We start from the raw sequence: 15,000 nt of genomic DNA, 5'->3' as shown, positions 1-15,000 counted from the left end.
GTTTTTACATTTCTGCCTCAATATGTACATGAGGAAGGGGTGTGTCTCCTCTCCTCCTGTAGATATGACCAATGCAGCAAAATGCCAACTAACCAATGGGAAGAAGTTGACCCTCTTAGACACACCCCTTCCTCATTTACATAATGAGGCAGAAATGCATGCAAAAACATAAAAACGACAGGCAGAAATAAATAGTGTTGAAGAAATAAAGAGGGTAAAAAAATACAAACGAAGAATAAAACAGACAAAGATTTTATAACATGTACATAAATAAATACTTTAAAAAAATAAGTAATAAATAAATAAAGCTGAAGATTATAATGGACAATAAATAAATAAGGTAATTATTACAAAAGCGAATAAATAAAGAAGCTAATTAAAAGAGTTATATACATTTATGTCTCACTGTACAATTTAATTTCTACTTACATTTATGTGTTTATTGTATTTTTGAGGGCAATTAATTGTATGCTTATTTATTTCTTGAGCATTTATTTATTTCTGTATTTATTTTTAAATAAGGCAGAGTTGGTCTTCCATATGGATGACATTAGTTGTGCTTATATGCTTAAAATTCCTTGATTGGACTGAAACAGGTTTGGATTTAAAAGAAACTCTTACAGCGTTCAGTGAGTGTGAGCAAACATCTGAAAGTTCCCCAATCCGGTTGACAATCCTAATCGGATCCCAGTATTCCCTCTTGCCTGTTAATATGACACTTTTCCCCCGAATGACCTTTATATTGATCCCTTACTGCCATGGGAACATAACTATGTACTGCAATGATATTTTAAGCCTGCACACAATTATTTTAACCTATAAAGCAGAGAGAAAATGACCTAAAGCACTTTTTCTTATATAGAGAGAGGCAACATCGGGTCTTTCTCAGGCTGAGGTGTTGTTCTGTTTAAAAACAGTTTAAAAGTAAAAAAAATAAAAAATAAAAAAGATTGTGGAATCCATTTTCTTTTATTTGATGAATATTATTTAATGCATTTTTGAATTTAAGTAAATGATCCATAAGCGCAATATTAAATCAAGAGGGAAACTTCATCGTATCCTTTACAAAAAATTCTGTGGACTTAATCAGATCATTGTCAAATAAACTTGGAAGGTATTTGTCACTCATCACCTTTTTCCTCATTCTGAATCAGTAATGATTAGCTGAAAATGAATGTGGCACAGAAATCTGTGGGGGAGTCAAAGCACCAAGAGTGCAGCAGAGAGTGCCTTTCAGCATTGCTTTAGTCAAAGAATCAGATATAATTACTTTCAACTGTCCTTCAGCAGCCCACATGGGGTCAATCCTCTGGCATTCTAATCATTAAAGGCTGTCCGGTTAGAGCTGTCCAAAGAGAAAAGCTGTTTTGATAGTTCTCTCTCCCCACCCAAACATCTATCTAAGCAGCAGCACATCTTATAATATAGACTGATGGCAAAATCTAAGCAGGGAAAACCCTTGATTTACCGAGCTGAAGGGTTTGTTTGGGGAACCAAGTGTCCAGGTAGATGGAAAGAAAGCTGAAACCTAACAAGCTAATAAAAAAAAAAAAAAAAAAAATTATCACTGAATATCACCCTGATCACTCCATCATCACATTGTGCAGGTCTACATATATAGTGGGGTCAGCATGACTGTGCTGGGATTATTTAGAAAAGGGGACAGGGACAAATATCACAGATGATGGGAAGAGGGCTAGATCCAAAATCTGCTGCAAAAGGCAAATAACATGTGTACAATACAATACTCGGGCAGGAATTCAACCATAAACATTAGAAATAAGTTACAATGGATTCTCTAGATTCTCTCCAGATTCTCTAACCTTGCACTGCAAGCTGGATTGTCACGAGATCCGACTTTTCAGTCTCAAAACAAATCCATCTTAAAGACTCCCGCTAATACGTCCATCTCATAAAGACCAGGGGGCCGGACCAATGACATGCCAGCAGTGTTTCTCAGGGCGGGAAATGTAGGAATGACGACAGTCAGAAGGTCCTTGGTGGGGGCATTACAAACATGGCTACACCGGAGGATTCACCTGTTGATGCCACACTTGACCTAGTTTTAGCTAAAATAAAAAAAAATCATCGTTTAAAGAAGGAGCAAAGAGAAGCATTTTGTGCATTTTTAGATGAGAAAGATGTCTGTGCTTTTCTTCTGACGGGATTTGGAAAAAGTTTGATTTATCAGCTTGCAAAACATCACAAATCGCTGCAATGATTGGCTGAAAGCGTATTATGGGAGGTGGTACTAGTTGGGATATCAGCCAATCAGCTCGAAGTATTGTATTAAACCTCTTTCCTTTTCATAGACTGATTGAACGGCAGACATCTCAGATTGATAAAGTAGAAGCCAACTCAGTTCTACACATAAATCTGGCTACTGCTAGGTTACAGATTCTTTCCATTTGATCTGAATCAGCTGACTGAATTGCTTTTTTTGGAAGAAAAAAAAAGGCAAAAATGTCAAACAGTAGACTGCAAAAAATAAAATGCTTATCACTCTTTTCAGATCTTATCGTAAAAAAAAAAAATATAGAAATACATTAGCTTTGCTCTCTTTTTTCGTATTTTTTTCCCCATGTTATATAGGTCCAAATGTTCAAGGAGGATGAATATTTTTTGCATTGGTGTACAAGCTGTATTTCCATTGAATATAGGTCTGGCACAATCAAGGAAATGCATTGATTGCAGCCAAGGTCAAATTCCAACTCTTTGTAATTAATAATGACTATTATCTTTACCAGCAGGAGCTGATAAAGTCATGCTCCCTTTCAAATGATGAGTTACAAATGAGCTGCACCTCAACAGCGATTGGAGAGGGGGAGCATTTGGAGAATAAAAGCAATCTGTTTGACTTTTGGCTCATAATTTACAATCAGTTCTGGAAACTGGGGTCAACCCAACTTCAATGAACTCTCCTGATGCCATCGGTTATAATTGTTGGTAGGCTCATCCACACACAAATGTTTGCAACCAAAAAAACTGATAAGACGGGAGCCATTTAAAAAAATTAAAAAATAAGAGTGATTACTGAATACAATTCTTATTGAAATAACACTTGAATTTAATACTGTATCAATAAAAACAGACTTAAATACATACAAGAAATAACCCTAAATATAAAAGCTATGTAAGCCATGAAACTATCTATTCTAAAAGGAAAATCTGTCCTTTCTTGTCTGTATAGGAGCTCGTCTTAAACCAGCTGCTTGCTTGTGAAAGACAGGAGAGTAGATGTATTTTCCTATCCGTTCATTGAACACTTAGGGGAGCGCTATGTCTGCCCGGGGGCAAACGTTCAAATGCAGCTGGATTACAGTGCATGACAGGGATCTAAAACCCGTCTCCTTGCCTGTTTTAATAGAAGGAAAAGGGGGAGCAGCCATCAAACGACCTTGATCACCTCTTCAGCATTTTAATGTCACCGGAACAACACAAGTATGTGCCCTGATTGTAAAACATGACCTAATTAGGGAGGACAATATCAGTTTACTGTAGAATGTTTAGTTTTGTCGACTCGCACAACAAATTGGACAAAAAACAAATATAGTATAAAGTACAGCATAAGGTATATACAGCAGGATCCCTTTTTCTACAGTTTTTATATGTTGTAAATTAGTCTCAAAACTGTTTCATTATAGTTACTTCATCTTTAATCTTCACAAAATTGGCTGCAATATCAAAGAGGTTCTTGGTAATTTTAGAAAATGGATTAATGTTTAAAGATCTGGACATAACACTCAAAACTAAGCTTCTGTAGATCTTATTTCCACTGCCCACCCTAGAGATATTCTTGTAAGTTGAAGCCTGCTTGCTTTACAGATCTCACAGTTAGAATAGAAGAGCAGAAAAATGCAATAAAGCTAAAAGAAATGTCTGTATACTTCCAGAACCACAATGTGTAAAGGCACAAACGGCAGGAGGTACAAAAGAAATCCGACAGCAATGTCCCAAAAAGCCCAGTGATCTCAATTATTTATAAAAAATAAAAAAAAGACGAGTGGAAACCCGTCAGGCAACCCCTAGATTTGGTTGCCTGACCGAATCGAGGAAACGTTGGTTTAGGTTATTTATGTGAGGAAAATGTCTCTATGGAAAAAATCTTCACCGGTCAGAAGAGAAAAAAGGAGAGTCGGAAAGCTATATGCGGGTGAAGAAAGACTGGATTCCAGGTTCAATATAACATGTATTTAGAGAGACTAAAAACTAATAGCGCTTGTGCCTTATTTGCCACAGGCAAGGTTAACAAACCCTCCTGTAACTAAAGCATCTAAACTCCCTGTTACCAGGGTCTGCAATGAATTTACAGGTTTCTTTACAAAAAAATAAACAAAAAAAGAATAGAGGGGCAGACTGTGCATCCATTTAAACTGTGATATTGAAGTTGTTTCCAACTAGAACTTATTTCGACAAAATGTCAGACTTTCCACCAAATAAACTACAAAAAACCATCCGTCCATCTTCTTCCGCTTATCCGGGTCGGGTCACGGGGGTAGCTGCTTCAGTAGGGAGGCCCAGACATTCCTCTCTCAAGCCACTTGGCGTTCCCAGGACATCCGAGAAACATAGTCCCTCCAGCGTGTCCTGGGTCTCCCCCTGGGTCTCCTCCTGGAAGGATCTTTAGACCAACAAAGCTCCTCTTCCTGCCGTCTTGATGGTTTACCTACAGCTTTCCTTCCAAAAATGTTGCCTGTCATACCTTCTGATTTAACAGAAAAATGTCCTTTTATCAGTCTTACCAAACCAAGGGTCCATCCTAGGCCAACTCCTGTTCAATGTCTACATGCTGGACTTTTGACTACAACAGATATCATAAGTTATCACTATACAGATGACACACAGCTGTTCATTAAGATGTCATCAGGTGACAACAAACTACAGCTGGACAATATGACCTAAATCACATTACATATTACTTTCAACTAATTATTACATTCTTGTACCCATTTAATTTTAAACATCCAGCAAATTCTCATTGAACATGAGAACAATTTTACTTCTCTTTCAAACATTTTTGTGCAAAGGTAATGGAGCCTTTTGCACATCTTTGAACTCAACAGGTTGTGCTGTTGGTGGTGGAGGATGGATGTGTTACTTTGGGTTGTCCTGACAGTTTTCAGTCAAACTTTGTATTTCATGTTTTTTTGGTGTAATTTTGGTGCCACTAAACTGAGGATGCAGTGAGAAAAATGTGCATTGTTTAAAACCGCATACCCTCTCTCAACCCTATGCGGACCTTCTTGAACCTGACAACCCGCTCAACTCTTTGTGGTCAGTTAATCTCTGCTCTCGCTCGTCTCCAGGGGAATAACTGATGTAATTTCGATTACAGCCGTGTTAGACGTTTCTTCACTGGGCTCATCTGGCATTGTCTCTGTTTATGTTCCTGACTGGATCGGCCGAATATACACACGCTGCAGCGTCTTAAAGGAGAAGGAAATACCAGCAACAAGCGCACACAGCAAAATGGCAGAATTAAGTTTATTTATTTTACAGACATGGGGAAATTGTCGCTGATTATCTTAGTGAATGAGAGTAATGGTAAAAATCTAGTTAATCGCCAAGGCCTACTACGAATCCAATTAAAGAGCAAGGTAAATTCATAGAGGAAATCAATGTGTGGATGAGCTAAATGTTTTTTCAGCTGAATCATAACAACCTGAAGTAATAATCTTTGGACCAAAGGAAGACGGTTTAAGAGTTAGAACCAGCTTCAGTTAATAAAGCTAGAAACCACCAATCAGGCTTGAAGTTTGGATGCAGTGATGGACTTAGACTGAACCAAAAGAACAAAGTAAGATAAAGGCAGTAACAGACAGCCTTCTATCACCTAATGAACATCTACAGGACAAATTAATGTCTCAGCAGGATTTCGGAAAAAGTAATTCAAGCTTTTAATTATAGAGGAATTGGTTACAGGTCATCCTAAAAACCGACCAGATATCTTTATTTGATGCGGAATGGTGCTGCCTGCATCCTCACCTAAACTGAGGAAGCAGAGCAGATGACCCCTAGTCTAAAACTACTTCACTGGCTAAAAATTATTCTTTGGTTTGTAGTCTAGCTACATAATCATGTCACTATTAATCATATCAGTTCTATAATCATTTAATAACTTTAAAAATCATAATTTTTAAATTTCAGTTTTATATGTTTCATTTCCTCATATTACAATATTCTTTTCTCAGTATTCCTATTACATTTTGTTCTTGTACAACACTTTTAATTGTCTTGTTAAAATGTGCTTTACAAAACACTGTTCATCACCTGTTTACACTTTTTTTTTTATTTACTGTGAAGCCTGAAAAAAGCAGCTTGTTTCTATTAGCAAACATTTTTCTTTTGGTAGAACAAAATTGTCAATCGGGGGCTATATAAATAAGATGGATTAAAGTGAGCAGGGCAAGTACTGCTCAGAGTTTGTGATGACTTTGAATCAAAATAATGCCTGCAATCTTATTTTTTATCCACTCTTTGTCAGGTTTTATGTGGACTGTAAGGGATAGTCCTCATGTTACTTAGCCATATCCATCCCACATTTACATGTTGGATGGATGACCGAATTACTTATAAATAACCTCACGACTGCAAGATCCACGGGTCATGTTTCTAAACCACTGTGTTTGACTGGTGATATGGGATGAGATTATTTTTTTTTTTATTATTATTATTATGTTCAGCACTATGGGCAACTATACTATAGGTGTATCTGTCTAGGACGTAATATAATGGATAATTGCATCCGTTTCAAATATCAACTTGTAAATATTAGTTTCTTTTTTGTTCTTTGGGTGCAATAAAGATACATTATATTAATAAAATATGAATAAATACATATATACAAACAGACCATGATAAATGCCAAAGCATGCAGGTAATTTGTGATACTGAGGCTTCACGTGTGATTTCGGGGAGCCAAGCACATTGAGAAGGTACTGTCTGTAGCAGAAAATGATGCAGGGAAGAGCCATGCAGGGCTGTACTGTAGCTTATAATAGGAAGTCACTGGCAAATGTATATGTCAGACAAGCTATTATCTTGCTGCGCACAGGAAGTGCTTTTTGAAATAAAAGTAATCAGGCCTCATTCTTCATAATATAATGCAATGATGTCGTTTTTCTTATCAGCAATTACTGTTGGAGCATTTATAATTGGACATTGCCGTTATTTGAAGCCGTAACAAAAATATATATCTTAATGAAAGTGAGAATAAAAGAGCAGCAGAAAAAACTATTTCATATTTTAGCACAAAGTGAAACCTTTTTTAGCACCTGTAGCTCTAGGTTCTTCTTCTTTTACAGTGATGACTCACCCATAAAGTTCAGGTATCCCTCTCCACCTAAACCATGAGTGAGGAGGCGGATCATCTTATGCAGCTGCATTCCACGGTCGATGATGGGCGACATGGGAATCAGGGCACTCATATTGGTGTACATCTCCTTGTCCATTAGCCAGAAGGCCAGAGTCTTATCACCAACCAGAGCCTGAAAATGTGTGTGATATTGCATTATTCACAGTAGAAAAAGATGCTGACTTGATGTGCATTAAAGGGAGATGAGATTTAAAGTGTACCTGATCGTGGCTTTCTGCATAGGCGATGCATTTCTCTCCATATCGCCTGTTGGTCAGTGTGAAGACAATATTACCCATGTCCCACTCTTCATCCTTTAACTCCTTCAGGATCTACAAGTGACAGAGAGGGTTTATGAAAAAGGGTATGATAGATGTATAGCTGAAAGTTCTTTTCAGATTGACTGATGCCTTCAGCGCAGTATTTCAGTCCTGGCAGTCTTTCTACCTTTCCTAAGTTTTCTCTGGGTTACACTTCTTACCGAGATCAATCTCTGTTTTGACATCTCTATATCCGTACTGTGAGTTATGTCTACCTATAAATGGTGGTAATGGAGTTTTTAATAACTGCACTACAGCCCATGGGTAGTAAGGCATCAGCTCTCCAAACCCAAGATGGGCAAGGTCAGAACCTCTAATCCAATGGAAGGATCCAACAATAAATCCAAACGGTGGCACTGCACTGGCATGTCAACATACTCTCTTACTGCCAATGGAGACATTTAAGAAAGGTGAGGAAATGAAGAGAGGTAACGGAAGCATCCAAGTGACATCTTTAGAGACGGTGCTGCAATAAATTAAATCTAACCCCGTGTAATCGGAAGAATACAGAAATAACAAAATGAAGAGGAAAAAAAATAATGTGACTGCACTAAGAACAAATATAATTCGATGAAGATGAGTGGTGGGATACTCTCAAAATCACTTTGAATATTGAAAAAAAGAATTGTCCTCCAGGAATCCTTGGCAATATACATGCCGCTGTCTGAGAGGTGGGTGACTCGGCAAACCCATTTCAGAGACAGGCTGAAGTCTGCTCAGTGGAATTGGCAGTGACAGCTGATTGACAAGTCAGGAAACCTTTATATTACTCTACAGAGCCATAATCCTCTGAGTAAAGAGAGTAAATTGTGCCGATCAATATGTCTGGGATGAACTGACTGGTTCTCCTAAATAAAAGCAATGTGCCTCTCTATATCACCATCTGTTCACATTCAATTTTCATCACCTTTGCCTTGTGTGGCTATAATCATTGCCACTGCCACCAAAGACACTTTAGAGTGGCAATTCTTTTCCACATGTGACAGGATCTCTAAGGTATTAACTCCTGCTATAACTGATACATTGTCAGACACTCAAATCATGGAAATATTGTGCAACTATTTAGGAAATATTTTAGCCGAGATCGAAATCATGAATTAAAACTAAAGTGTTAAAAACACAACCAATCGTACTTATGAAAAATATGTAACAAATTACTTATTTTACAACAGAGAAAACACAAATGTGTTGTAGTCGACGCCACAACATCCAAAACCTTATATTGTCTTTTCTTGGCCTACGTTTACATCAGACACGCTTTGAGCAGTAGAAGCAGCTGGTTTACATGCAAAGTCTATTGTTGACACGCATCAGAATGTCCTGCAGCAGGAGCATCGCATCTGAGCAGCACATTATGGGCTTCTGAGCATAATAGAACAAACCTTATTTAATACATTTTGACTATCATTAATGATACTTTAAGATATCTGAAATTGTACTATGACTACACTGTGTGCAGAATTATTAGGCAAATGAATATTTCGACCACATCATCCTTTTCATGCATGTTTTCCTACTCTCAGCTGTATAGGCTTGAAAGCCAACTACCAATTAAATAAATCAGGTGGTGTGCATCATTGGGGCCTAATGACATCAACACCCTATATAAGGTGTGCTTAATTATTAGGCAACTTCCTTTCCTTTGCCAAAATGGGTCAGAAAAGAGATTTGGCAGACTCTGAAAAGTCAAAAATTGTCAGGTGTCTTTCAAAGGGGTGCAGCAGTTTGGAAATTGCCAAGCTATTGAAGCGGGATCATCGCACAATCAAGCAGTTCATGGCAAATAGCCAACAGGGGCGCAAGAAGCGTGTTAAAAAAAGAAGACGCAAAATAACTCTCCATGAATTGAGAAGGATCAAGCATGAAGCTGCCAGGAAGCCATTATTCACCAGTTGTGCCATATTTCAGAGCTGCAACATGTCTGGAGTTCCGAGAAGCACAATGTGCTCATACTCAGGGACCTGGCCAAGGTAAGGGAAGCTAAAAAAAAAGACCACCTTTGAACAAGACACAAAAGACAAAACGTCAAGATTGGGCCAAGAAATATCTGAAGACTAATTTCTGCAAGGTGTTTTGGTCTGATGAAATGAGAGTGAGTCCTAATGGGTCAGATGGATGGGCACGAGGGTGGATCAGTAAAAGGCAGCAAGTTCCTTATCAACTCAGACGCCAGCAAGGTGCAGGTGGGGTACTGGTATGGGCTGGTATCATCAAAGATGAGCTTGTGGGACCTTTTCAGGTTGATGATGGAGTCAACTCTCAGACCTATTGCCAGTTTGGTGAAGAATCGTGGCTATATTGGTCATTGATTTGTTTTGTTGTTGTTTTTTTTGTTTTTGAATGTCGCAAATGTTTATTTCAGAATTTTGAGTTGTTATATTAGTTTACCTGGTAAAAATAGTGAGATGGGTATATGTTTGTTTTTTTATTACATTGCCTAATAATTCTGCAGAGTAATATTTACCTGCACCCACAGACAAAAAACACATCAACTTCCAAAAATATGAAACTTTGATATATATTAAGGAGTCTTTTGGGTTGATTAGGAACACAACTGTGGCCCAAAAATAAGAATAATCCTCAAAAATACAACTTGCCTAATAATTCCGCACACAGTGTAGGGAAAATAACAATTCAAGATATCTTCAATCACATTTTAGATTTGTCGTTTAAAATAGTTTTAATGAGATGGAAATAAAGAAACTGAGTGGCCAAAGTTTTCTTAGATTGTATGTAATAAATGTTGTCATTTTCGTAGTATTTAGTCTTGAGTGTAAGTCTTGTGTCTACTGGTGTTTTGCCACCATCACACCCAAACTTTCCCACTGTGGGACAATAAAGGCTTTTCTATTCTATTTTTGCTACACGCATTGATTCCTAGCCTAGTAAACTAGCCCCACCTGCCAGCGTCCAAAATCACCCTCAATCAATGCTCCAGGCCCTAGAACTGACTTGTCAATCACAATGAAGAGATGTGTTTTGAATTTTTGGTTGCAAAGCGGGCGGGGTTTTGAGGGTGTGATGCTGGAGAAAACACAACAAGGAAGATGGCAACGACTATTGAATAGTAGCATGCACTGCATCAGCAGCAGCTTTCAATGGAGAGCTCCATTGAAAGTTACAAGTTCTCTTTTCTGTTGATGTTGTTCAATAAAAGTACGTTTTAAGATAATTTGAGGCGAGAATATTATAGTTTAAAGCGTCACTATATGGTCCAATTACCGATTTAATGCGTAATTTAAAAAACTTTCCGAAGTTGAGAGGACTGCAGCAACCAGCGGACCTTCGAGGCTAACGGCAGCCAGGGCTAACCGCAGACCGTCTGCAGCGACCCTCTCTTGGCATAGCCATGTGTGAAGGACCGCTGGCTCTAATGGCGATTTTTGACTCGGCTTTGGAAGGATTAGACTTGGGGTTTTCGTTGAAATGTGAGCAGGAAGAGGCTCTACGCTCATTCATTTTTAAGACGGACGTATCTTCTCCTTTAACGACAGGCTGTTTGTTTACACTCCCCCACCAGCTTCCTGTTGCGCTTACTACGTCACAGTCAGTGGCGCTCATTGGTCAGAGCGTTGGCCAATAGGCACAGACATGGTTTGAAAAACAACGGGTTGTTCTCATCAACAATCTTACAATGTCTCATTCATCAGGGCCAGACTAAATTACACATTTAATCTCACATTTAGTCTAGTGTATCAGGCTATTTGATTCCTTCAATAAATACCAATTTGGTTGGTTGATAATTTTTCTGATCATAAAAAAACCCCAAACAAACAAAAAAAAAACAAGGAATCAAAGCAGAGTCATATTTCAGATTTGATAAATGAATAAGGTCTCAAAACTGACCAATACCAGCTGGGTTGATAGCAACTTTAAATGCAAACATTTTATCTGATGTTATAATTTTTCTTTTCCAAATTTTTTAACATTGTGATAAAGTGCATATCTTTCATTTTTCTTCTGATAGTACAGTGCTATACTGTAATCATATACCTACAGTATGACAATTATTAAAATAGAGCTATAGTACAATACCCTAGTCAAAATACAATCAGTTAAAAATGTATTTCCTTAACACCTATAAAAGCTAACCAAAGGAATCTACTAACATTTCCCCCAGAGATCATCAAGGCTGCCTCCACATCCACGTAAAATTACACATTTTACACTTCTTTATGAATCATTACAATTCAATTCAACCACAAAAGTGGTCTGGGAGCAATTAATTTTGGAGTGGGACTGTCGGAGCAGAGACAGAAGTGAACGGGTTGATGACTTCCCTACCACCAGCTCACCCGCATCAGCCCCGGCCAGCCGAGCTTCCTGGCACCGCTGACACTCCACTTCATCAATGATAATGAGCAGTGCACAAATCTTACTTTACAAGCCTGCTGTCAAGAGCCAACCAGAGTGCCCAGATTAATTAGACAGAGCCAGAAATAAAATAATAATAAAATAAAAAAAGTCTTGCAGTGCAGGATGAGGTCATTTTGCTGCCACTAGCATGCTGTGACTGATTTAAGAGGCTCTCACACAGAGCTGGAAAGGATTTAATGGCAGGGAGAGGTTTAGCTTTTAGCTCCTAATTTAAATTTTTTTAGGTTGATCTGAGCATTTTCTTTTGTTCTATGTGGTCATGTGATAATATTATACCAACACTGACACTCATATAGTCAATGTTTGTTTCATAAGCTGATATAACCTTTGACTTTTTAATCTCCAGTGTTCTGACTTAAAAAAACAACACTTGAGTCATTGCAGATTTCTTTTTCACCCACCAATCTATCATATTTAGGTCAAATACATTTGAGTAAAATAAATATACTCTTAAAAAAAAAATCAGTTATTTTGGTCTTTCTATTATTTATTAAAGGAAAAAGTTTATTGAACCAAATGAGCCATGGGTAAAAAAAATCTCCTTGTGGCAGACCTGGAGACAACTACATCAACATGGCAATGAGTCTTTTTCATCCCATGTGGAGGAACCCAAGTTCACTTTCATTAGCAGAACAATCTTTACTTCAGAAGATCTACTATAAGATATAAAACCTATACTACTATACATTATTTAAGAGATTGCTTGAATGCCCCGATTTGGCACAGTTCAGCTCAGGATGTGGCGAGCATATACTAGTTTACAAGAGGAAATCACCGTTTTTACACATAGGCATGTTGGTTTCAATAGCTCTTTTTGTTTTCTTTTTTTACCTTTTTTTTTTAAACAAATTAAATATTCAATTAAAACTGCTTATTTCTATTTTTCTTTTTTCTTCACTCAGCTCATGTTAAAATAAAATGTCAAACAGACTGGAACATTTAACATTTAAGTGTTACTCATGGGAATAAGTGCAAATTGTTTTTGACAGCACTTTATTAAAACAAACCCAAGCTTTGGCCAAATCTAAGCCTCCTTTTAAAGCATTTCTTTATTACAGGACCTTCTCAACTGCTGTTCCTCTCTATTTATTTAAAAAGCCAACTGCATTTGAGACTCGACTCTTAGACAAATGTGTTTAATAGTACGATAAAATGTTCAATTCTAAGCAAAGGATTGTGCACTATTATTTTTTTTTTTTGCTACAATATTTTAACTTGCAGACAAATTTTAAATGGTTAATTTATGTTATTTTATTTATAAGCTGAGCACCCATGTACTGTAGGTCCTCCTCTTTAATGTAAGCATTTATGGATATGTTTAATTCTTTGGAAAGCAGGCGTTATGACCCAAGTCATAAGGTGCAGTTTATCGTAGTGTTTTTCAAATGTTAATGTTAAAAGTTGCTATTCTGATTATTGGTGGGCTCCTGAGACTGATGATAGCTGAATATTCACCTGAGGAAGATAACGTACCCAATGAAACTGCTTAATTCCACAGTCACAAAAAGCCACACCAAAGTCAGCAAACTTGTGCGATGGTGAAAAACTAGTTACATTAGTGAGTATAAAACAAGTTACATTCAGAAGCTTGTAGGGGTGAGCTGTCTTTTTAACCTCCTGTCTTTAGGAGAGAGGTAAACCTTTAAAACCAATGTAAACGTTATTTCTGTGGCTGCTTGATAATTATAAGAAGATTGATTCCTTCATGATATGGACTAGCAACCCCTACACAGTTCATAACATTGTCTCAAAGTTTAACACTGAATGTTTAGCGTGTCATATGCAGATTGTAAAATTAAAATTATCACATACTCTAAAGACCCTGAATGTGCAAAGCAGACTGTTTAAGGTCAAAAGGTAAATATTCTAGATAAAGCTGCATATCTGCAAAACTGTCCAGTTACGAAAAGATTAACTCCTAAGTGACTGGTGCCTCATATGAGTCCATTTTATCCCAAATAGTCTTTTCTGATTCAAAAGCCTGAACTTATATAAACAAGCTATTCTACCAAAGTAGGCAAAAGTCCCAATAAAGGTTCTTGGGTTCTCTGCAGTCTTTTGAGCTGTGGCTGAAATAAATATTTGACATGAATTGTTAGAAATGATAACTTTTTTGACCAAGTCTCTATAAGACATTGTTCTGGATCCTAAACAAAAATTATTTTGTTTGTATAAATCCTGTTATTAATTTTGGAAGTCTTCATTTATCTCCCTTTCTTTTGCCTACCTTAGACAAGACATGGGTCCTAGAAGATAACCAAACATAATCAAACAGATTTAACAAGTTGTGACATTTGCACTTAGGCTTCAATTTAGACTTACTTTATTTTCTTTAAGACGACATTAATTAGCTCATCATTTCATTGATAAGCTGATTGATTTGCTTTTTAGAGACTGGGTAGATCATTGTATTAAAATCATTTTAAATGGTTGAGCTACTTCAGAAAAAGAATTCTAAATGTATATATAATCAAATGCATACTTGTCTGCATCCTCCAGAACAACCAAACATCCATCGAACTAACTTCCAAATGTAACGAAGGTTCTACCAACACAAACATCTACAGTATTCGGTTGGTTTTACTCAACTAAAATGGCCCATTTTAGGTCATGTCACAGTTTCTGCAAAAAAAAATCCTTGCTGAAAGCCTGTTAACACCACGCAGAGGTGGCCTCAAAGTGCAATTAAACCGGACAAAACTAAAATGCTGCTGCCGTTAAAAGCAGTCACACAGAGGGCGACACCAGCCGAGCAGGTCAGAGCGAAAGGCTGCCGATAAAGCCGGCGGCATGTTTACGTAAACAAGCCGAGCTCCATCATTGCTCGCCGACAGCATGAATTTTATTAAGTCATGTTAATTGAAAGTGTTTCTGGCATGATGGACAGAGCAGAGTGACTCAGACAAGAAATGGATTTTTTTTTTCTTTCCCTCCCCTGAAACTAATAAG

At 37.4% G+C, this 15,000-nt stretch overlaps 1 protein-coding gene across 1 annotated transcript in view; it reads right to left on the bottom strand.

Annotated features, from left to right (window-relative positions):
• The window catches only part of gbe1 (glucan (1,4-alpha-), branching enzyme 1), a 152,252-nt gene that overhangs the window by 67,774 nt on the left and 69,478 nt on the right, over nt 1-15,000 (bottom strand). The window contains exons 11-12 of the mRNA XM_015397266.1: nt 7,576-7,686; nt 7,316-7,487 (exon numbers count right to left, since the gene is read on the bottom strand). Coding sequence (XP_015252752.1) covers nt 7,316-7,487; nt 7,576-7,686 — 283 coding nt within the window. The remainder of the gene's footprint in view (nt 1-7,315; nt 7,488-7,575; nt 7,687-15,000) is intronic.

Source organism: Cyprinodon variegatus, unplaced genomic scaffold (genome assembly GCF_000732505.1).
Source record: "Cyprinodon variegatus isolate N-32 unplaced genomic scaffold, C_variegatus-1.0 Scaffold848, whole genome shotgun sequence".
Taxonomy (NCBI): domain Eukaryota; kingdom Metazoa; phylum Chordata; class Actinopteri; order Cyprinodontiformes; family Cyprinodontidae; genus Cyprinodon; species Cyprinodon variegatus.
Note: the sequence above shows the minus strand (reverse complement) of the source record. Positions and strands in the feature narration are given on the sequence as shown.